We start from the raw sequence: 20,421 nt of genomic DNA, 5'->3' as shown, positions 1-20,421 counted from the left end.
GTTTTGCCTGATAGCTCAGCACATCTGTAAAGCAACCTCTGGGGCACAAACCCAGCTGCAAGAAATTGAGGAACATGGTATCAGTCATAGGCGTGAAATATTTAGCTTTGAGTGACCTGTCCCTGTGAAACAATGTAATATTCTAGGATTGCATTCAATAACCTGGACCCAGAGACACTCCTTTCTTTCACTGGTTTGTTCCTTTTCCATCTTCCATATTCTACAGCAGATAAATGAGGTGTAGGTGTCTGCTTTCAGCCTTGGCAATGCTTTTCTAAGATGGGGAGATTTTTGTCCACTATTTCACGTTGTATGTATGGAAGTATGTATATGGGATAAAATGGCTGACAGTCACAGCAGCTACCGTATTTTCAAAGCAAAATTCTGCCCTCTGTTATCCATCTCACAGTTCTGCCAGAGCAAATGGAGTGTAAAAATGTCAGAACTCAGCTCATCACTGTTGAAGCCATAAAGCTTACTTGTTTGTTTGCTTGTGGGGTTTCAATATCATCACTCTGGCAAGATTAATAAGAACTTCAGGCTTTATGGCCCAGCAATGGATAGTCAAGATCCAGGCACTGGCCATTTGCCTAGTGAAACCCCTGTTGGGAGCCTTAGCAGCGCAGCAGGTTCTTATAAAAAGCGTACTGCGAGTGGTTTTAGAGTTTGGAAGTTGGCACATTTCCCCGGTATGGGTATGGTTGCTCAGAGCAGAGAGTGAGAGCACCACGGGTGCTGCTGGCAGCCCTGTGCATGGAACCCTGTGAGCAGGGGGATGGTACGTGGATGGAGCTGAGGGTGATGTTGCCCCTTTCCCAGCGCTGTCATGAGATGTCCTTAGTTTTCAGCTGTGTAAGGTTAAGGACTGTAAGCTTAGGTGCTAGTGTCATGTGGATTCCTTCTGCTGATAGATCTGTCCTAACTGATGCCACTACATGCTGCACATCCTTCCAGTGGTATCCATTCTGCTCTTGCCATTTTGCAGCTGGAGAGTGCTAGGGTGTAGCTGAGTCTAAGCAGCCTTGGTAGTCCTGTTCTGAGGAAAAGGCTGGATTTGGGTTCCTTTCATCTCCCAGTGACTAAACCCTTCGACAAGACTGTGCTGTAGCCCACTCAAGCTCTCTTTCTCTGCCTTGCAATTCGGTTAAAGAAGGAAATGAGGAGACAAGGCTGTTGGTGTGGGAAACAGGAAAATGTCATGATGTCCGGTGCGGGGCATGCAGCACCGAGATCATAGGACAGGCCGTGCTGCAGTTGATGGCTGAGTGGTGCCTCACTTTTTCCATGGGGGGGAAGCTTACGGTCATCCCAAACATGGGTTGTTTCTCCCGCTGATGGTGATACATTATCTCTGTGATACTCTCCCTTGCTTTGCCGGGCTCCCCAGGTCTGGCACAGGCAGCGCCCCGTCGGAGCTGGGTGCCAGGCGGTGCCGTGAGCCCCTCTGCCGCCTCGGGGCTCCCTGTGCCGGGGAGGCCGGGGGTGGGGGGGCTGCGCCGGGCCGGGGGGGAGGGGGGGCTGCGCTGGGCCCTGGGGGGCTGCGCCGGGCCGGGGGGGCTGCGCGCCGGGCCCGGGCCCTGGGCAGGCGGGGGGCGGCGCTGCGCGTGCGGGGCGACCGGCGTCTGTCCCGGGTGCTGAAGCCTCCGGTTCCCGGCATCCGCTGCCTTCCCGTCCGTCCGGGCCCCCGCGCCGCCCAGCTCCGGCGCTGCGACCGGCGGGCTGGCCCCGGACAGGGATGTGATTAACCCCAGGCCCGGTGCCCACCTCCTGGAGGATTCACAGCTCGCAGTAGTGAAGCCGTCGGGAGAGGCATCCCTGCTCACTGCCACGGGCCCAGACAAGGCATCGGTGCCTGGCAGTGCCTTTTCAGTGCAGCACTCTCTGCTCGTTGTCCTGGAAGGACAACCATCCTTCCTGATGCTGCGACCCTCCGGCAAAGGCTTGTCCAACCCGGTGGGACGCTCTGGCCAGGGTCGGGACCGAGCCCTGAGGGCAGAGGGAGAGGAGCGCTCTGGAGGGGATTGCTGTATCTCCTGTCCGTGTGCTATGCCGTGACCGTAAAAACACTCGCAAAAGGCAATGCAGGCTTTGTAGAAAAGTTTATTGCTCTGTACCCCACCGCCGCGGGGGCTGCGGGCAGCCTGGCTGCTGGACACCGGCCTGGAGGAGCAGGAACCGCGGGGGAGCCCGTCCCGGCCTCAGCTTCTCCCTCTCCTCCAGAAACCTGGGCGAGAAGGGCAGAGCGCTGCTGGGGCCGCGCTGGAGCCTTCAGCCGGGGGCAGCGGCTGCCCCGGCCGCCCCGCTCCGCCCCCGCTGCCCGGCGCCGTCGGCCCTCACCCGGCACCTACGGGCGTTGTGCTGGCTGCAGCCCAGCGCCGTCTGCGCGCCGATCCGCTCCATCCTCGTCCCGAAGCAGCCCGAGAAGTGTCTCCGCCTGTGGGAGGAGAGGAGGCTCCTCCACGGGCTCTGCCCCTCCGCCGGCTGGCGAGGGCTGGGCACCGGGAGCGGGACACCGGGCGGGCTGCTCCCCGCCCCCGGGGCGTCCCGCTCCGAGCCGCCGTCTTCAGCCCCGGCCACCGGCTCGTCTTCCAAGCCCGGTTCCCCCTCTTCCTCCTCCTCCCGGAGCTGCCCCAGCGCCTCCAGCAGCTCCTGGGGAGGGAGGGAGAGGGGAGGGGCGAGGGCCGCGGCGGGGGGACCCGAGCCCCGCTCCTGCCCGCTTCGCCCCGGCGGGACGGGGGTGGCCGCCCCGGCGCCCCGGCCCGCCCCGGCCCCGGTACCTGCAGGGACAGCAGCTCCGCACCGCGCTCGCCGCCGGCCGGCTGTGCTCCAGCCCATGGCAGGGCGAGCAGCAGCAGCGAGGCCCCGCAGCACAGAGCCGGGAGCTGCATCCTAGGCCTGTCCTAATCCGGCTCGGCACCGTGGCGCTGCTTTGCCCATGGATGCCTCTCCTTATATCCCCACTCTCTGCCCAGAGGGAGCTCAGCTGCCTCCTGCCAGATCCCCGCAGGAGCCGCAGTGCGCACTCTGCCCCCCGGCTTTGATAAGGGAGCTGGTTACAACTGGTCCCACAGGTGACCCTCCAGGAGAGGGGGGTCCCCTGCGTGCAGCAACTCCTCCAGAGAGAGAGAACTGCCCTGAGTCATACCCTCCCCTCCTGGCAGCACTCATTTTCCCAGTGATTTCCTCCCCCTACACTCTCCATCACTGTTAGGTAGAAGCTGATGCAGTGAAAGGACCTTGCACTTTCTGCCTGTTTGCTCTGCCTCACATCTGCAGGCATGCAGGAGCTCTGAGCTGGCCCAAGCAGGGCGCTGATTTCCTCCAAGGGCATCATTTCTCTTCCATGGGAGAGAGAAGTGGGGGGAATTGGAAATTGTCCTGTCTGCAGCAGCTCCCAACTGCCTTTTTTTCCCAGTACACATATTTTTGTGCTGTGTGAATAGACCATGTCCTGAGATTTGGCTTTAGGCGATCTTCCTTGCAAGTTCATGTGATGGTTCTTGACTTCCTCAGTCATTGTCTGCAAGCCCTTCCCTCCGTAGGTAACAGGCACTAACCTTTTAGTGGCCTAAGTCTGCCCTGAGCAATGGCATAGCTGACCGCTTTGCTATAAACTTCACTTGCTCTCCAGCCACGCGTTGGCTACAGCGGTGAATCAGTCACCACCTGCTCCTGACATCCCACCATCTTTCCCATAAATGATGGTGTTTTCTGGCCCCCACAGCTTGGGCTGGAGTGTGAAATTCTGATGGAACAAATGTTCTTTCTAGAAAGCCCAGGGGCCTTGTGCCAAGAAAGAGATTTTGTAGCTCTTTGGATTTAGACTCCCGAGATAAAAGTCTCTGAATTACCAATTTGGCACCTGTAACAGGCAGACTGTTTGTATGAAACTTTCTCTTATTTTGCCTCAGAGCTTTACAGCAGTTTCTTATTAACTTTCAGTAAAACTTTCAGCATCTCTCCTGTGTGAGTGGCAAATTTCAACTATAAATGAGTTCAATTTCCACTGATCCTGGGGTGCAAGTCAAGATGACCCTGTTAGATCCTTACAGACTGAGTGCCAGAACCCATGATGTCCAGCGGGAAGAGCAGCAGACAGGGTTCTTTCAGTCACTGCCTGGGTAATATTAAAGCAGTTACACTGAGAGTCTGCCTTCTGCCCTCCTTTTTTGCTTAGCCAGTACACTCATAAATCTCTCTGATTTCACTTGATATGTACCAGTTTCTGCTTGGGCCTTTGTTTCAGAGATTGTCCTAAGGCTCAGCAAAGCCAAACAAAGCCTTTCCTCTGAGTTCAGAGGGTTTTGAACCAAGCTGTTGTGGACTTATTACTGCTAGGTGCTGTACGAACAAGCAGCAATATACATTATGTTTTTACATCTCCTTTCTCTATTTTCTTGTCCTTCTGTTCCACAAATCTACCTACAGGTGACATAATTTATCTTAGAATGGAAGCAAACTAGCAGTGTCAGCTGTTGTGGGACAATAATCTCTGCATTCGGAAGTCTTAACAGTTGGCAAGTGGTTCTGTTTAAAGCATCAGAGCAAAGAAGAATCTGGCAGAGAAATGAGGTGCATGTTTTGAATGTATGGTACATGACCGAAGGAAGCTTGTGTCAGGTGGGAGTGTTATGTTGATACAGAATGAGAGCAGATAGCTAAGGTAAGGATGTGCATCATCTTCAGTTTTGTGTCCTTTACTAGACAGGAATGGAAAGGGATAAAGCAGTAAAAGTGTATGGGATCTGTGTGATGACCAAGGGAAATAATACAATTTAGCCCTCTAATAATAAACTAGGCAGAGCAATCTTGAGTCTTGGATCAGACCAAATCTTGATTGCTGCCTAACATCACTTATAAACAGGTACCCTTAAAGCAGACACATTTGAGAAAGATATCTGTATGTTTCTTTCTGTTTAGGAGTGGTTTTATTGCAGGCTTTTCTCCTCAGCAACTTCTGTAATCCCAATCTGTAAATTCATGCACTGCTGTTTAGTGGAGATGGAAATGACACAGCTAGAGATGAGCTTCCACCATCTGACTGGCATGCTAACTTCAAAGGTTGCCTTTGATGATTTAAATGCTAATAGAACCCAGCAAATTACCTGCAGTACAAACACACCTGGCTTCAGTCCTAGGGATCTAATTATGGAGTCTTTTATGTGAAAGAAATTGTTCTTGCTTTCTGAAAAGTGGCTTTAAAAATATTCACACAAAATGCCAGGTGATGGGATGGCACGTTACTGGCTCGGGCTCTGTGGAATTGGCGTTCTTAGCTGTTTCTTATTCATCTTCTGTAGGATTCCGTTCACAAGTGCTCACAGCTCAGTCTTCAACCTCCTCTGACCTCTGTTATTTTATCTGCAAATAATTTCAGTGACTCACAGTTTATCTTAGTGTAGCTGAGTTTGAAAACAGGCTGAGGATGTTCAGGAAACAAACTCCAGTAGCCCTTCATTGGAGTTTCAGTGAAACTGCATTATCCAGAAACTTTTATGCCTATGAGAATGTGCCTGTTCCTGGGATTACTGAGAGCTGGGAGCAAGCTATCAGACCCAGGATTATCAGGAAGGAGACTGTAACCTTCCCATTAGCACCAACTGCCACAAGATGCTAGCTCTTCATTGTTTGACACCATAATGTCCATGGGCTGTGTGGATTACCCATAGAGGTTGCACCTGGGCCAGCCCTGGGGCTAGCACGCCTGACGAGGCACTCTATGTAAGAAAGCTGGGTGCTTCTTGTCGTGTTCCCACAAGTAAGGATGTCTGCTGCTTCTGAGCATGAGTTAGTGGTATAGAGGGAAAAGAAGTGAAAAATCCTTTTCTGACTGTATGAAGGTGCGTTAAGTTAGAATAATGAATCAGAAATCTCTTTGCTCATGTTTTTGTAGGGCAGAGGTCTTTCTATGATGGAAGCTACAGCAAGGGAGAGTGTTATCTGTATGGCCCAGCAAGACTCCAGACTTCCAGGAGAATTTTTCTGTGAATTAGTCTGGTCTATGGGGCTCCATCTAGAAAAGCTGTTCACACTGATCAGACTGTAGTGTTTCTTTTAAGACATGCATAGCTTGTCTGCTGATATGTGAATTATGCTGAACGCTGATTTATTCTTTAATCCTTCATTCCCGGCTTTAATTCTTTATCTGTTTGCTGAAATCCTTCATTTTCTTGTTGCTTTGCTTAGGAAAGGCAACACAGAGTGTAGTAAATTCATTATATGGACTATTCCATTGTTCAAGAGCTTGTACGCAGGGTTGCCTATGTAAGTGATGAGACTACTCCTGCCAGCGAGTGTCTCTTTAGGATATTTTCACTGTTGCTGCTACTTTGTTATCAAAGTTAACTTAAACAGCAGAAGACTTAACAAAAACTGTTAACTAGAGAAGCCTTCAGGATATGTTGTTGAATTTTTTTGCTCAGGAGTTGTGTTGATAGCCTCGTAACTACTGGTCTGAGGAGAGAAAGATTGTGAGGGATGGAATAGCCATAGACAGGTAGAATTAATGGTAATTTCTAAATGTACAAGAGATTGGAAGGGTAAAAGATTGCAAGAAAATAGAGAGAGAAGCTGTTGGTAGCTTGTGCAAGGGGAGAGTATCTCCATTAACCAGTCATTCTGTGCTTTCTGCTGTCTGATAGTCATCTCTTAAGTGTAGAAACGTATGTTTATGAGCTTGTACTGATGTCCTTCCTAGAGGCAGTCTGTGGCATCAGGATGGAACTATATATTGAAAATAGCATGAGAGAAGAGCAAAGTTTTTCTAATTTGGCTCTTAATAGCTCCTGGGTCATCTTTGTTCTATGGGAATTGTGGTTAAAAGGAGCAGAACCAAATCACAGAGTTTAAGCGATTGCAGCAGGCCCAGAAACTAGACCTCTAGCTGCTCTGTGCAGACAGGCTTTCTTAGGGAGAGCTGAACTGCCAGAGATTCAGAGCACGTGTGGCTAGAGGGTTGCTGATGAACTTGCTTTGCATAGATGTTTGTGCTCTGTTGCAGTTTACATCCAGGGGTCCTGTTAGGAATAGGCTCGCTACCAGAATATTTTCTTCCAGGAACATCTGTCTTGTGGGCAAGAAAACGGGAGGAGTACAACTGTGTAGCCCATCTGTCCGCTCCAAGCAAAAGGCTGGAAGTGAACAGCTGTGCCTTCGTTTGTGACCGTCTATATAGACACTTGTGTGAGCACCCTTACTGATTTTCATGGAGCTGCTTGTGGAGTTCTGCTCCCATCAAAATCAGGATAGCACAGGCATGATCTTGGCAAACCAGCCTTCATACAGAATTCCTGTGGCTCAGGGTGTTTGCCAAGTAGTTGTTCTCTGATTTGTTCATAGTTAGATTCAGTGAATACTTGGTTTTCTTAAAAAATAGAATGGTCAGATACTTTTTTTTTAGTAATCTTGAATTTTTTGTTGGAAAAATGCTTGCCATATCTGGATCTGCCTATGGAAGAGGAGGATGCCCTTGAACTTTCTTCAAAGAAGGGTAGCATTTATTTGGATGAGATATACTAGTAAGAAACAATTGTATTCCTGTGTCAGTGGCAGATCCAAATGCAGCGTAACAGCTTTCTACTGGTGTCGGCTAAAACAGCTACCCGTTTAGTTCAAATTGTCGTGATCAAAGACTTGCGACTTTGTGTCCTGGTTTCTGATTACTTTTTTGTGAAGATGTCTATGTCAGTCTTGTTCCTGTTATAAGGATGTTTAGATAGTAATAACTTCAGAAAGGTTCTTTTGGTAAAAAGGAGGACTTGTTTATTTGTGTGTCATGGTTTTTTGGGGCTTTTTGGCCAGAAAGTAGCCCTCTGAAATGCTTCTGAATTCTAGTGGTTTGTGTATAACTGCAAACTGGGGCACTGTTTCAGTTTTGGGAATGATACATGAAAGAATCACAACAACGGCTTGAGGCAAATTCACCAAATTATGGAAAGCAGTTTATTATCTGTGACTTAATGAGACTTGTTTATTTATACATGTAGTACACAAACAGTGTGAATGTTTTTTGTAATTTGATTTCAGATAGATGTTCACAAGTTATTACTCTGATACAAATAGGTAGTACGGCAATGGTATATCCTATTGGCCAAGTAATTCGGGGGAGAGGTGAGGTGCAGTTTGCTCAGTACATCGTGTAGTAGATGGGTTGGTGGAGCCAATGTGAGTAAGGGCTGAATATCTCCCTGAAAGGTAACAGGTCCTTCGAAACCTCAGTCAGTCCTGTCAAGAAAGCAGAGGAATAAGTAAAAGAAAGAGAAGTTGTCAGGATTTCACACATGGAAATTAACTGATTTCTTGCTGTTCTAGGGCCAGGTTCAGCTCCACTGTTCTGCTCAGCGTTTCTTTGTATTGACACATTGTAAGCTGGTGAAAACCTTTCTGATTTGGCTTCTGTGACAGAATGAAATGCATACAGCTGACTTGGAGAAAGGAGTGAAAGCAGGTAAAGCAGAGATGTGGCATTCACAGGTTTTAAGTATATATCTGATGACAGTGAATTCTGAGGAGGGTAAAAATAGTAAACTGTGTTTGCGATAAGAGGGTGAAAGTTACTTTAAGGCACCGTTTCCTTAAAGCTGAATTAAATCTGCTCTTCTGCATATTTGTGCAAGTTATAGACAAACACACAGACCACCTGCCTCTGGCTTTCTCTTACCATAGTCAGCAGTTAGCATCCCAGTCCACTCAGTGACCCAATTCTGTCCAGCTTGACACCAAAACAGCCCCTGGAGAGGCCTTGGTATTTACGGGGTGAATTTTGGAGGTCACTGAAGAACCTCTGGACAGCACTATCACCCATGGACATGCCCTCAGGCTGGTCCCTGGTGTTTCGGGTCCACTGGGATTCAGGGTCTTGCTGATCAAAGGCACCTCTTGGGATTATGTTGTCTTGCTCATGGTCTCTGTCTTCTGAGACCAGTGGATGCTCCAGGTCCTCATCTAACAGTCCAGACATACGCTGAAAGAAGGAAAAGGTAGGTGGTGGAGAGGGAGGAGAGGAGAAAAAGGAGGGATTCTGATAACTCTGTCAGTATTTTTGTATAAGCCATGCTTAGTGCTAAGTTTGGAGAAACTTATTTTGAACGTTTTTCAAAAGCTGAAAGTACCAAAGTGATTTCTGAAGCTGATGATGGTTATCTTTAGTTTCTTCTCGCTTACCAGGGTGCTTTGAGCTAACACTGTGTGCTCTCTCAAAATGTTCTAAGGCTCTATGCTGTCACTGTATTCTGTAGTTCTGAGCTGACAAACTGCCACTTAAGTATTTCCTGGAGATGGGGATCTGGTGTACAAGATAAATTGTGAAAGACCATGAAAGAGGCTTGGTCAAGCGTGAATAAGGAACAAGGAAAATATTGTTTATACCTTGGAGTAATAAGAGAAGCAATACATTGACAAGACAGGCTGGAATTGGTGCTAGAAGGATTATATATTTCTTTACAGATTGGGAGGTTAGTTCATATTTGGAAATACCAAATCCCTAGTTAGGTAGCTGAAATGTGTTTTCCTGATGCGTGCTGGAATTCCTGTGCACACAAATGCATGCACATACACACACTCACACACATACACACACTTCTTCTCATGTTCTACCTCTGGGACTTGCAAGCAAGGACTGCATTGCTGCGCTATTGAGCTGAATAGCCAATCATGCAAGTACAACCCATTCATTCCTTTTTCAGCTTAAACCAGGGGCTTCAGGGAAGAGTATGCACGTGACTGCTCTAAGACTTTAGATCAGAGTCCTTCCAGAAAAAATTCCTTTTACTCCTGAAGTTTATTGCTGCATTCAGTCCCAGGATGACCCTAAATCTGCAATCCTCAAATTGACCTCACAGGAAAAAACATTTTCCTTTGAATTGCCATGTGTGACCAGAGATTTAAATTCAGTAATCGATTACTTTAGTTTCCCTCAGTTTAATAACTCTGTGTCTGCCCACCTGAGGGTTCCTGCTGTCATGATCTCTTTGAGTGTCTCCTACTGCTTTAGCTGGGTTAGAAGAAATGGAGTTAATCTTAAGTGTCTGAGTCCTAAAGAAGCATCAGCGTCTTTCAGTTCTATGGAGCAGCCAGTCACTTACCTGTAAGCTGGAAATGGGCTTGGCCCTTGCCTGGCTTTGACTGACCATAAGCAGTAGAAGGAATCCAGGGCAAAAAAGAAGTTTCAGGTTGATCTTCATTTTTTGGTGTCTCTGATTCCTCCTTCACTTGAGTCTCCCCAGTTCAGTGTTGCTCTGTGTCTCCAGCTACCAGCCTTTTTATCTTCCTCCAACCCCTCCCAAGTCCACCTTTTGAATTCCTGCCAGTGCAAGGATTGGTTTGAGGTTCTGATCTGTTTTCATCCTCCCAGGAGGAGGAGGGAGGAAATAGTTCTCTTTTCTGATGGCGAATAAAAGGAGGTTTTACACTTCAGCAATGCAGCATCATTTTGTTGCTGTGAATCTGAAGGTCTCTGCAGCCTGCTGTCTTGGTGCCTCTTATGTACGTCAGTTTGCTTAGCTCAGTGTTCCTTGGGTTGACTGCTAAACGTTTCCTTTCTATCCAGAGGAAAACAATGTAAGAACTAAGTATTTTTACCTAATAATATGGCATTAGTAACCTATGAGTTGAAAAAGTGTGATTTGGAGAAGGGAAATCCAAGTCCTAAATACATGACAAGTAAGTTGCATTAGTTACTGGCCCGAGTTACAGGGAATGTGGCTGAAACCAAGCTGATGTGCATAGAAAGCTTCTACATAGCTTAAGCTGAGGCAGAAATTCCTCTTTTCCCCTGGGATCCAAGTTAAAACATTTCCTCTGTGTGTTCTTTCTCAGTATATCATACACAATCGCTATTAAATCTGAAATTAGTCTGAAAGGAAGCATAGCTCCAACATCTTTCTTACCACATGTGTAGTTACAGGAACATTAAGAACCTGCATGATTAGAATGTGTGTTTGGTGGTTGGGTTTGGTGGGGTTTTTTGTTTGCAGGGTTTTTTAATGAATTAAAGCACCAGCTTCAAACCAAATTAATTCCATGAAATGTTAGGGGGAGCAGAAGAAACTGAATCAATTCTTAGCCAAGGTCTTGAGGGTATTTAAATCACTGCTATTGGCCAGACCTCGCTGTACTGTAAAAGCACCTGGGGAGGTGTGTGGGTGCCTTGATGAAGATGTATATAGATAACTGATTCTCCAACCCCCTCAGCTGTTCTAATGAGTATTTTACTAGGTTCCATACCAAGGAATTACTCTTTTCCTATTTTGGGGGCAGTGGGGAAGAGCAGCAATAAAATCTGTTAACTTGCGTGTGTTGTAGGGGCTCAAAATCTGCACCCCCTGAAAAGTGGAAATGTTCTTGATCATGCAGTAATACATCCTTGATCTTTCACTGCATTTTTGCACATGTGATGCAGAAAGTTAAAGGCTGTTAAGCTGGATCTGTATAGAGGAAATGAAGGACCATCTGGCACTCCTCATCTGATCTCTGAGGTTAAGAGTCTTGTTGGTATTGAAGCTTGGAAAAAATAATTCTGTGATTTGCCAGCAGGTTTAATGTTTTCAGCATTTTTTTAATTGGAGATCTGTTTAAGGCATTATGTGTCTCTAGAAACAGGTATTCTAAGGCAAGAGCTTATAAATGTCCCTCTGACATAAAGAGAGATCTGATGTCATTACATTGTTGCGATTTTTTGTCATTGATGTTGATTAAAACCACATTTGATCTGAATCTTAATAGAAAATGAAATCATCATTTCAGAGGTTTGAGGTGTGTACTTTGCAGTGTAACAAGACAGTAAGAGGAGGCCAGGGCAGTTTCAAGTGTGTCTCATCTCCTCTGAAAAAGCCTAGGGTGGTTTTGTTAGTTTGATTTGCTTGTCACAAGTCTGCATATCCATGGATAATAAATCTTCTTGACCTCAAGATCTCTGAACTTGTTTCAGGGGACTTATGAATTGGCTCTCTGGTAACTGTTAGAAATACATACACTAGCACAGTCCTCATCTATGGCTATGTTGGTAAAATCAGAATTAAGGTTGGAAAGGACTTCTGGAGATCTATGGTACAATCTCATGCCAAAAGCAGAGCCAGCTTAGATCAAATTGCTTGGTGCCTTGTCAAGCTGAGTTTTGAAAATCTTCAAGAAACAGTGATTTCCTAATATCTAGTTGGAATTTTCCCTGTTGCAACTTGTGTCATTGTCTCTCATCCTATTGCATTGCAGCTGGATGCTGTCCATAGGCAGAACAAGAGGATGTTCCATCTCCCAAAACAATGACACTTCAATCTAAGTGTGTTTCACAGAACGCTGCATAACCTAGACAATAAGGACAGCTTCAGTCCATATAGTCAACAGCTAGGTTCAAATCAGATTTAGTGCGGTGGAAAGAAGTAGTTAGAAACAGAAAGCCATCCTGCAAAAGTCTCTGCTTTACATTCTGGATCTCCTCAGGGCTCAGAGTAGCATTGGCACCGTGTCTGAATATTCACAGCAACTTCTAAAATTGCCGTTGGGGTGGTGCGGTTAAGATAGACTTCAACAACAAACTTCAGTCTGTAAGAAGGGAGGAACTCCTGAACACAGTAGAAAATAGTTGGGAGACAGGAGGTGGCTTCGTGCCCATTTCTGAAGTGGTTTACATGTTCCTTTGTATGGCAGATCCTCCGTATGAGTGTGGAAGGAAGTATCAAGAAGGCAGGTTGGCATGTGCTGCTCGTCTCCAGCAGTAAATTGTTTCCTAGCTTACTGAGATATTTCTCCTGTCCCAGCAGAGATTGTATTAAAAGACTAGGGTTAGGGCATACTATTCCTTTGGGGATATGTCTGTCTCATCCCTACAGGTGCTGTGAGGAAACCGAGCTCTGAAGTTGGTAGCATGCGGCATGCTTAGATAGGTACCGTTAGAGCACTGCCGCAGTAACTCATTACCCTCCCTAGTGAAGGAGAAACCAAAAATCCATTATCCCCAGCTCAGTGACCCCTTTCAGCCTCCTGTTCCTTCCCAGTTGCTCAGGCCAGCATTTCCTGGCTCATGGCAGCTGGCTGAAAGGGCAGTGACGTGTCTGTAGCGCTTCTGTCAAAGTGGGATCACCAAGTCCTTGACAGAAGCTGCATCGGGGGCCCCTCATTATGAGACATTAACATTTAGTGGTGGTGTCCAAGCATTTGCCTGGTTGTCCCCCTCCCTTGCCCTCTCCTGAGAGGTCTAGTGGCTAGCTGAGGCAGGGTTCAGTGCACAGCGTCAGCAGGAGCCCAGGCTTGGCTGGGGGTGGCCCGGCTGCAGGTGCTCTGCTTGCTCTTCTGACACTTTATTGCCTTCACCTTAGGTTATGTGCTGACAGCAGGGCGCTTGCAGGAGGGGGTTCGGGAGGATCTGCAGCAGCAGTGCTCCCTGCAGGGAAGGGCACTGGCACAGAGACTGTTGAGCTCACTTACCTGGTGTAAAGCTGGCATGTATCCGCTGGATCTGCACCAGTCCCATCCAGAGGAGAATTTGGTCCCTGCCTTAGGGATGGCTGGGATTGTGTACTGGGAGGAACTGCCATCTGTGGGGAATGGACCAAACCCGAAGGAGCTTCCCTTGTGGGCTGGTCATCCCACAGAGAGGGTTTCCTCCCTCCTCTTCCTGCCCAACAGCACCTTCTGTGGGACTGTGAAGGCCGGTAAGAGGATAGATTCAGTGCTGTCACCACTCTTCTCTGGGGTCCCCAAGGATGCATTTTGCCTTTGCCTGATCTGTTCTTCCCTTGCTGATGCTCACTGATCTTTTTGACAGGCATGAAGGGGGAATATTTTCCTCTGTAGCCCTTTGGGATGAGAAGGGGTCTAGGTCACCTGAGGACAAGGAGGGCAGCAGCCTGGCATTTAGTAGCAGGTCATATGTGGTTCTGGGGCGTTGGATTTTGATGGCAACATTTTGATACTAGGTTTGTGAGGCACATTTATTACATTCTGCTGACGCTAATGAAGCCCCCCAAGGGAAGCAGCAGTAAGGGAGGGGATGAAGTAGCTGGAGATTGTGCTCAGTGCTAGTCAAACAGCTGTTTTGGTGTACTCTGCGGCACACTGCTGCCTGCTGGGAGAGGTGTTGGACCCAATTCTGACCTCTGCTGCAGCAGAGGTAGAAACAAAGAAGCTGCATGGGACTTCTGTATCTGGCCTGTAGCAGCCATGATCAGTCTGACTTCTCTCGTTATTCCCCCGGTGCTGGCACTTGGATGGCGTTAGGGAGAGAAGTGCAACATTCAGTGATCCGTTGGTGGGTGTTCCTGGCCCCCTTTCAATGATTAGTCTCCACACAGAGCTTTTTCTTCAAGCACGAGGGCATTTTTAGATTCCAGTGGTCCTGCTGTGTGGTGTGATGCTAAAGATCCCTGACTTTGCTCTGTGCTAGTCTTGCTGATGTTTATAATTATTCTGCTGTAAATTCTTGTGACATCTGTAGGCAAGCTGCCTTTCCCAAGGGACTTTAAGCAGAGTCCCACTGCCTATGGTTCAGCACTGTTCAGCAAATAGTATCCTTCTCTCTCAAAGGAAAAAGTGGAGAGGGAATAGATCAACTTATAGATTTAAATAATAGTTATAGAGCAGTGTAAAGCAGATGAAATGTGAAAACTGCTGGAGAGCTGGTATGAAACACACAGATGGCTTTTACAGGCTGTAGTGCTGGAGAAGATTCTCAGATGAATCACGACAGGATGATGGGAAGACAGGAGGGGTTTTGTATTAGACAAATGTGAGAAGCAAGCGGGAAGCGAAGGCTAGGCAAACATTGTAGGAGCAGCTGAAAGAAACCTGAGGATTTTCAGAGACTCTAGTAAAACAGATCCTGAAACAAATAGGAAACAAGCTGAGATGTTAGGAGCAATGGGACAAGACTCCTGGTCAGTGCCTGGTGAGAGGCAGAGGCTTAAAAAAGTACTCCTGTTCCATCCTCACCTGGAACTATATTTTTGGCTAAGCTTCATCTCTAGCAATATGAACAGCATCTTGCTGCCCAGTTGCCTGTGTAGATATTCTCACCTTTCCAAAACAAGTTGTAGGTATTCACACTGCAACTGAAAACATGGATTAGCTGTGCATCGTCTTGTAACGTGTAGGTCTTTTTAGTACTGTGGCAGCTACTTTTGCTTCCCCCCAAACTTTAAGCTGGTCCTCAGAAATTCTTAGGCTGATCTTGCACCTAACTGTTCAGAATCAGTCTCATTCTTTGTGTTGTATTAGATACCTTTGGTATTTGAACAGAGGTCCAATTAGTCTACACGTTACTGCCTTACTCTAGAAAGATTGGGCTTTCAGTGGGGGCTAGGTCAGGCCTCAGTTCACAAAATTGCATAGCAAAGCTTACAGCTAATTAGCAGCTGAAAGCAGAAAGGCTGCTGCATTAGTCTGCAGTTCGTAACCTCTGACAGGAGGAAGAAACACCGTTCCTGGGCAGCATGGAGATTAAATATTCCCAATTGTTTTGAGCTGAGAGAGATTTCCCGAGCAAAATTAGAAGGTCATCCCTGTGAGATTCCACTTAGCTTTGGGCTGGCTGCCTTTGGCGTTCGCGAGGTGTGTGGTGACCTCTTCTGGTCAATAGAGAATGTGCCTCCAAGTTCGGTTAGAACAAGGTCTGGTGTAAAGAAAAAGAAAACAGATCAGACACTGTGGGAGGTTTTGAAATGTCCACTTCAATTTTTGATTCAAGAACATGGTAGGTATGGTACGAGAAGGGTCTGAGTGGGTCTTTTGCAAGCATTAGGCTCTAGTAGCCATGTAAGTGTGTATGAGTGGTTATGTCTTGGGAAGGCACATGGTATGTGTGTGATATATGAATGCATCTGCATGATATTTACCAGTTTGTACAGCACCAGTGTCAGATGTTCTGGTGGGTGGCTAAGTTTAGATCCACTACTAGATGTGTTGATTTGGATTCTTATAGCAGATTTTGCAGAATGAGAGTTTCTGTAAAAAGAGATGGGAGTGGGGAGGACATTTCTTAAGCATTTTGTCTGGGATAACATTTGCCAGGTTTTTTCTTTGCAACCTAGCTCATTCTGGAATAGCTCAGAGCAGTGTCAACCAGTACCCATTGATCTAGAAGGTTTGCTAGCCAAGAAGCCAAATAAAGGGGCAAGAGGTCACACTATCCCATTGTGCTATTTATTGCTGCTTGCCATTTGTCAGTATAGAGCGTGCAGAAGGAGAAACCATTTCTAGAAATGGCTAAACAGCTACAGGAATGAAATGGCACCTGTCCTAGAAGTTGCCATGGTTGTTTACTTCCCCTCTCCCTCCCCTAATGGACCAGTGATGAACCTAAGAATAACTTGACTAACTAAAAATGTAGTCATTACATAAAACCTGTCCTCTGCTCAACACTCTAGATTTTCTTCAGCCTGTGAGAGAGTGGCATTGTGCATAACCTCGATTTTGTATTCCCAGAGCAAGATCCCAATTGTCCTTTAGTTTTGACACATCTCAGACCCATGGACTTCCCTTAACTAGAAAGGTGTGTAGGTTGATCCCTGCTTTTTGAGAACAGGGAGGTAAACTATCCCAATTTTTGTTTGGCAGAGAATTCATGTGTATATTATTCTTCCTCCTGCTAACACTTACAGTCCTCTTCATCAATGCTTTTCATCAGCTCAGGCACAACTGGATACTGGTGTGTGCCTACGCTTGCTCACTAGGATTAGAAAGCAAATCCTTCATGTCACAGCACTGCAAGCAGTTGGTTGTGCCAGGGACATCATCCTGGAAGCCTGCAGTGGATGCACATTAAGCTATTTGTGAACAGAAAGAGCGCTCCTTGCTGCCTCGGGTGGGTGAGCCGCAGTGGGAGGAATGCAGTCTCATCCAGAGCTTAGCTAAGCTGCTCTTTCTTAATAACTCAGTGTAGCTATGGTGACTCTTTATCACCCACTGTTCTTGATTTGACAACGCTTCTTTGTTTTCCCAGAAAATACTGACTGTGTTCGTCAAGCTTCTGGAAATAGCTACATCCTTTTGTGGTGGAAGGTGGTGTGGCCATGGGCCGGAGGGGCAGAATATTTTAGCTGTTGCTTGTCAGCACAGCGAGATGGGCGAGTAGCGTTTCAAAAACTAACACTTCTAAAGCTGTGATAAGGTGCTCAGCCTACAGGGCTGGAGCCTGTGTTCATGCTTGAGATAAACTCCACTGTCAGCGCCGCATTCACACCTCCCCTGTCACATTAGGCACCCCATGGTCCTGCCTTTCCCACTAGTCACTTGCTACAAAGCCTCAGCACAGGGGTATCAGGCCCTGTGCCTTCATCTACAGAGTCCCCAGGGGCTGCATTGCTCCATGCGCCCTTGTGGTGACATTGAGGTGGCTAGAGGTAATACTGTGGGTTGGAATAGATTTGTCACCGAGGATTGTCACCCTGAGCTTTGCACTCAGCCACTTCCCCTTGGGATGCACTGCCTAGCCATTGCTGTCTGGGCCAAAGAGAAATGGGTGGACTAGCTATATGTTAGGGATTGTGGTGTGAGTTATGGGATGTACAGTAGCAGGGCTGCTTCCTTGTGTGACTGCAAACACCAAATGAGCTGTCTGAAGTGACGGAGCTTGGAGGAAGGCAGTTGAATCTGCCTGTGGATGCTGAGGAAAGCCATGATTTCACTCCAAGTTACTTACAGTCCCTCTCTTTCTCTGTAAAAGTTCATTTTGAGTCAAATGTTCAAGTGGCTATGGGCTGGACAGAGTTATTCTGGAATTACAGGCTCTCGTTTAATTAATTTACAGGGACAAAAGACAGTTGTCTTAAGCAACTGAATGCTGCTGAAACCCTTGTGGCTGTGCCATTGGGTAAAAGAATCATTCCTCTAACCAAAACAGTTTATTCACTGCAAAACCAGAGCTTAGCATCAGGATGAGGACAATACGGAGTTCGAACGTTTCCTCCTACATGTACGGTGTTAGCTTCAGCTCACAGAAGAGTGCTCCTTGTAAAGGCCAGTTGTATCATACCCCCACTTCCAGTGGGCTTATATGGAGAGGGAAATGAACAGGATATTTTCACCAAGGTGAAGAAGTCCTCTGTTCACGAAGTGATTGGAGAGTTGAGGTTACTGCTTAAATTAATATTACTGTCCACCAGATTGAGAAACCATGAGACAGTTCGCTGTTGATCACCTGGACAGGTAGAGCTTCAGTTCTCTCTCTTCTCTTGGTCTTTCCGTCCAGACCTTGAAGGATTTTCAGGCTATATAGGGCTGAATTCTTTAATTTCATAAATAATACAGCTCTATTGATGTAGGAAAGCTTTTGGCCATTTGCAAAAATTAAAAAATACTGGCTTACAGCTCCATGTGTGCACAGACAACTTCATGTGTGCAGGTCTGCAAACAGCACTTTTACACACAGTTTGCTCGTACTCAGTATAGCGGTCAGGCCTGAGTAGCAGCTGCACATGGAGGGGTTGTGCAGTATGTCTGACTCGCTTCCCTGTCGTGATTTAGCTCCATGGCCTGTTAAAAGGGGGCCCTAAATGCCACCTTTAAGCCTGAACTTTAACACCCTGGTTGCGTTGCTGTGCCCCGCTGCAGTGAGTAGGAAGTCCAAGAGTAAATTTGATCCACGTCTATCTGAACTTCCTGATCTGGAAGCAGTTTCTTCTGTGTATCCCCTTGCTCTCCCCCCTAAGGCTGGTCTCTGGCTGCTCTGCTTTGAAAGCTGGATGGGAAAGCTAAGCAAGAGTAACCAGTAATGGACAGGTAGGGTATGAATACAGCCACGCGATCTGTTGGACACATTACTAGTCCTTTTTACAGGAAACAGTGCTTTCTGGAACATGGGAGTATGCTCCAAAGGGTCTTCATTTGAGCACTCAAAACTCATCTTTGGAAAAAAAAACAACCCATCTTACAAACAGGTATCTATGCTGTAAATACTTAACTGTGTTTAGTTCAAACCAACATGCTAGGATGGCTTCTCTTTGCACAGCTGACAGATGCCACAAAACTTGGGAGGCAGGGAATGCTTTTAGCGTCCTTTGCCCACTGGAGATTCTTCACATAACTTCTGCGTTGTTTGACCAAGAGGATTTGTTTTACCATGTCACCTCCCTGAGGATAACAGCACATTTTTTGCCTAGTGTTGAAGTGTGAAGACCATTGTGAGCCATGACATCATATCTCAGGCCAGAGCAGATCAGGAAATGACCAAGGCGACCTGAAATATTGGCCATGGGAAGAATGAATGGAGGAGAGAAGGGATATGATACAGCAACATTCTTTAGCCTAGATAGGTCAGATGCACCTGACAAGTGTAATAGGACCAGGAGATCTTTCACACTTTAGCACATGATGATATTTTAGTGCAGAGAGATGGCTTGTGAGAGGTAGAGGTGAACCAGGGTGCAAATCCACTGGATGACATGCTTAATAAATCAGAGGTGCCATTAGACAATAAGGAGTAAAGGGGATACGGGCCTGAACAGCTAGACTGCTCTGAGTCTGACCTTTCTTTAACTCTAGGAGGCTTAAAATGAATTCTCGGTCCGAATCTCTAACCACAGCTAGAACAATAATTCCCTCCAGACACATCAAAACTACCAGTGAGGAAAGACACATATGTATGTTAATGGCTATGACTGTTTTGGGGGGGTGAAGGGGAAGGAAGGGGGTAATGGGAGAAAAACAACAAACTACATTTTCTAGAAAATGTAGGGTTTTTTTCAAAAAGAAGTCATAAGTATTGGTTCATAAACTGAATAGTTCCGACTATTTTTGAGCTGATGTAAATCAGAAAGGGATTAGTCATTTAAAAAAAATAAAGGCAGGGTGGTGGGTGTTTGTAATGTAAATTATCTCTGAGGTCTCGTTCAGTGGGTTGCAAAGCTGAGGGCTTGTTTTGGTCCAAGGTTCCAACAGCCATGGGGCTTATCACTGAAGTCAGAGCCAAGACAAACCTTTGGGCTGGGTCATGTCTGTCTCATTTTGCCCACAGCACAGGAAGCATTCATTACAGTCCAAACACACCTGACTTGTGGACGTGCAGTCTTGCTGCTGGTTTTGTAAATTGTTCTCCAATTTCTCCCTCTCTGTAGTTCTCTCTCCTTGTTTCCTTGTGTCAAGCATCGAGAGCAGGATCACTTAAACTAAGGCTTAGCTGCTTTTAGGTCTTTTATTCTGTAATCAGAGGACAGGATTGGCCAGTGATTAAAGCATTGTTTGAGAGTGGAAATGTGCCTCACTTTCATGATTGTGCCTGCAGTCTAAGCAACTGTTTGTCTCTGTATTTGCCCCCTGCACGACAAGTGTGCGATGCTCCCTTGTCTCACATGGGTGTTAGGAAACCAGGTTGTTGTGTGTGTGGCTTTGCAATTGTAGAGGCAAGAATGAATGAGAACTTTTGCAGATACTCGGTAATTGCCTGATGACCAGAAAGCTTCTACTGGAGGAAAGCGGCTGCATTTAAAACTTCTA

The 20,421-nt window shown here is 46.7% G+C and overlaps 2 protein-coding genes across 2 annotated transcripts; both read right to left on the bottom strand.

The window, feature by feature from the left end:
- Window positions 1–2,198: 2,198 nt before the first annotated feature.
- On the bottom strand, window positions 2,199–2,888 carry LOC130145726 (natriuretic peptides A-like). The gene is made up of 3 exons (XM_056330984.1): window positions 2,778–2,888; window positions 2,349–2,649; window positions 2,199–2,224 (listed from the first exon to the last, which is right to left on the bottom strand). The coding sequence occupies exons 1-3, from the start codon at window positions 2,886–2,888 to the stop codon at window positions 2,199–2,201; spliced, it is 438 nt and encodes a 145-aa protein (XP_056186959.1).
- Window positions 2,889–8,665: 5,777 nt separating this feature from the next.
- LOC130145728 (C-type natriuretic peptide 1-like) lies at window positions 8,666–10,214 on the bottom strand. The gene is made up of 2 exons (XM_056330986.1): window positions 10,083–10,214; window positions 8,666–8,962 (listed from the first exon to the last, which is right to left on the bottom strand). The coding sequence occupies exons 1-2, from the start codon at window positions 10,179–10,181 to the stop codon at window positions 8,672–8,674; spliced, it is 390 nt and encodes a 129-aa protein (XP_056186961.1). The 5' UTR covers window positions 10,182–10,214; the 3' UTR covers window positions 8,666–8,671.
- Between the last annotated feature and the right edge of the window lie 10,207 nt (window positions 10,215–20,421).

This window comes from Falco biarmicus, chromosome 3, assembly GCF_023638135.1.
Source record: "Falco biarmicus isolate bFalBia1 chromosome 3, bFalBia1.pri, whole genome shotgun sequence".
NCBI lineage: Eukaryota > Metazoa > Chordata > Aves > Falconiformes > Falconidae > Falco > Falco biarmicus.
Note: the sequence above shows the minus strand (reverse complement) of the source record. Positions and strands in the feature narration are given on the sequence as shown.

What these genes read in the sequence shown, in the direction of transcription:
- LOC130145726 (XM_056330984.1), bottom strand. Translation starts at nt 2,888, where the DNA reads ATGCAGCTCCCGGCTCTGTGCTGCGGGGCCTCGCTGCTGCTGCTCGCC. An exon ending in CGGAGCTGCTGTCCCTGCAG is followed by an intron (nt 2,650 to 2,777) that starts GTACCGGGGCCG and finishes CTCCCTCCCCAG; the next exon opens with GAGCTGCTGGAGGCGCTGGG. An exon ending in CTGCAGCCAGCACAACGCCC is followed by an intron (nt 2,225 to 2,348) that starts GTAGGTGCCGGG and finishes CTTCTCGCCCAG; the next exon opens with GTTTCTGGAGGAGAGGGAGA.
- LOC130145728 (XM_056330986.1), bottom strand. Translation starts at nt 10,181, where the DNA reads ATGAAGATCAACCTGAAACTTCTTTTTTGCCCTGGATTCCTTCTACTG. An exon ending in AGCCCATTTCCAGCTTACAG is followed by an intron (nt 8,963 to 10,082) that starts GTAAGTGACTGG and finishes TCCTTCTTTCAG; the next exon opens with CGTATGTCTGGACTGTTAGA.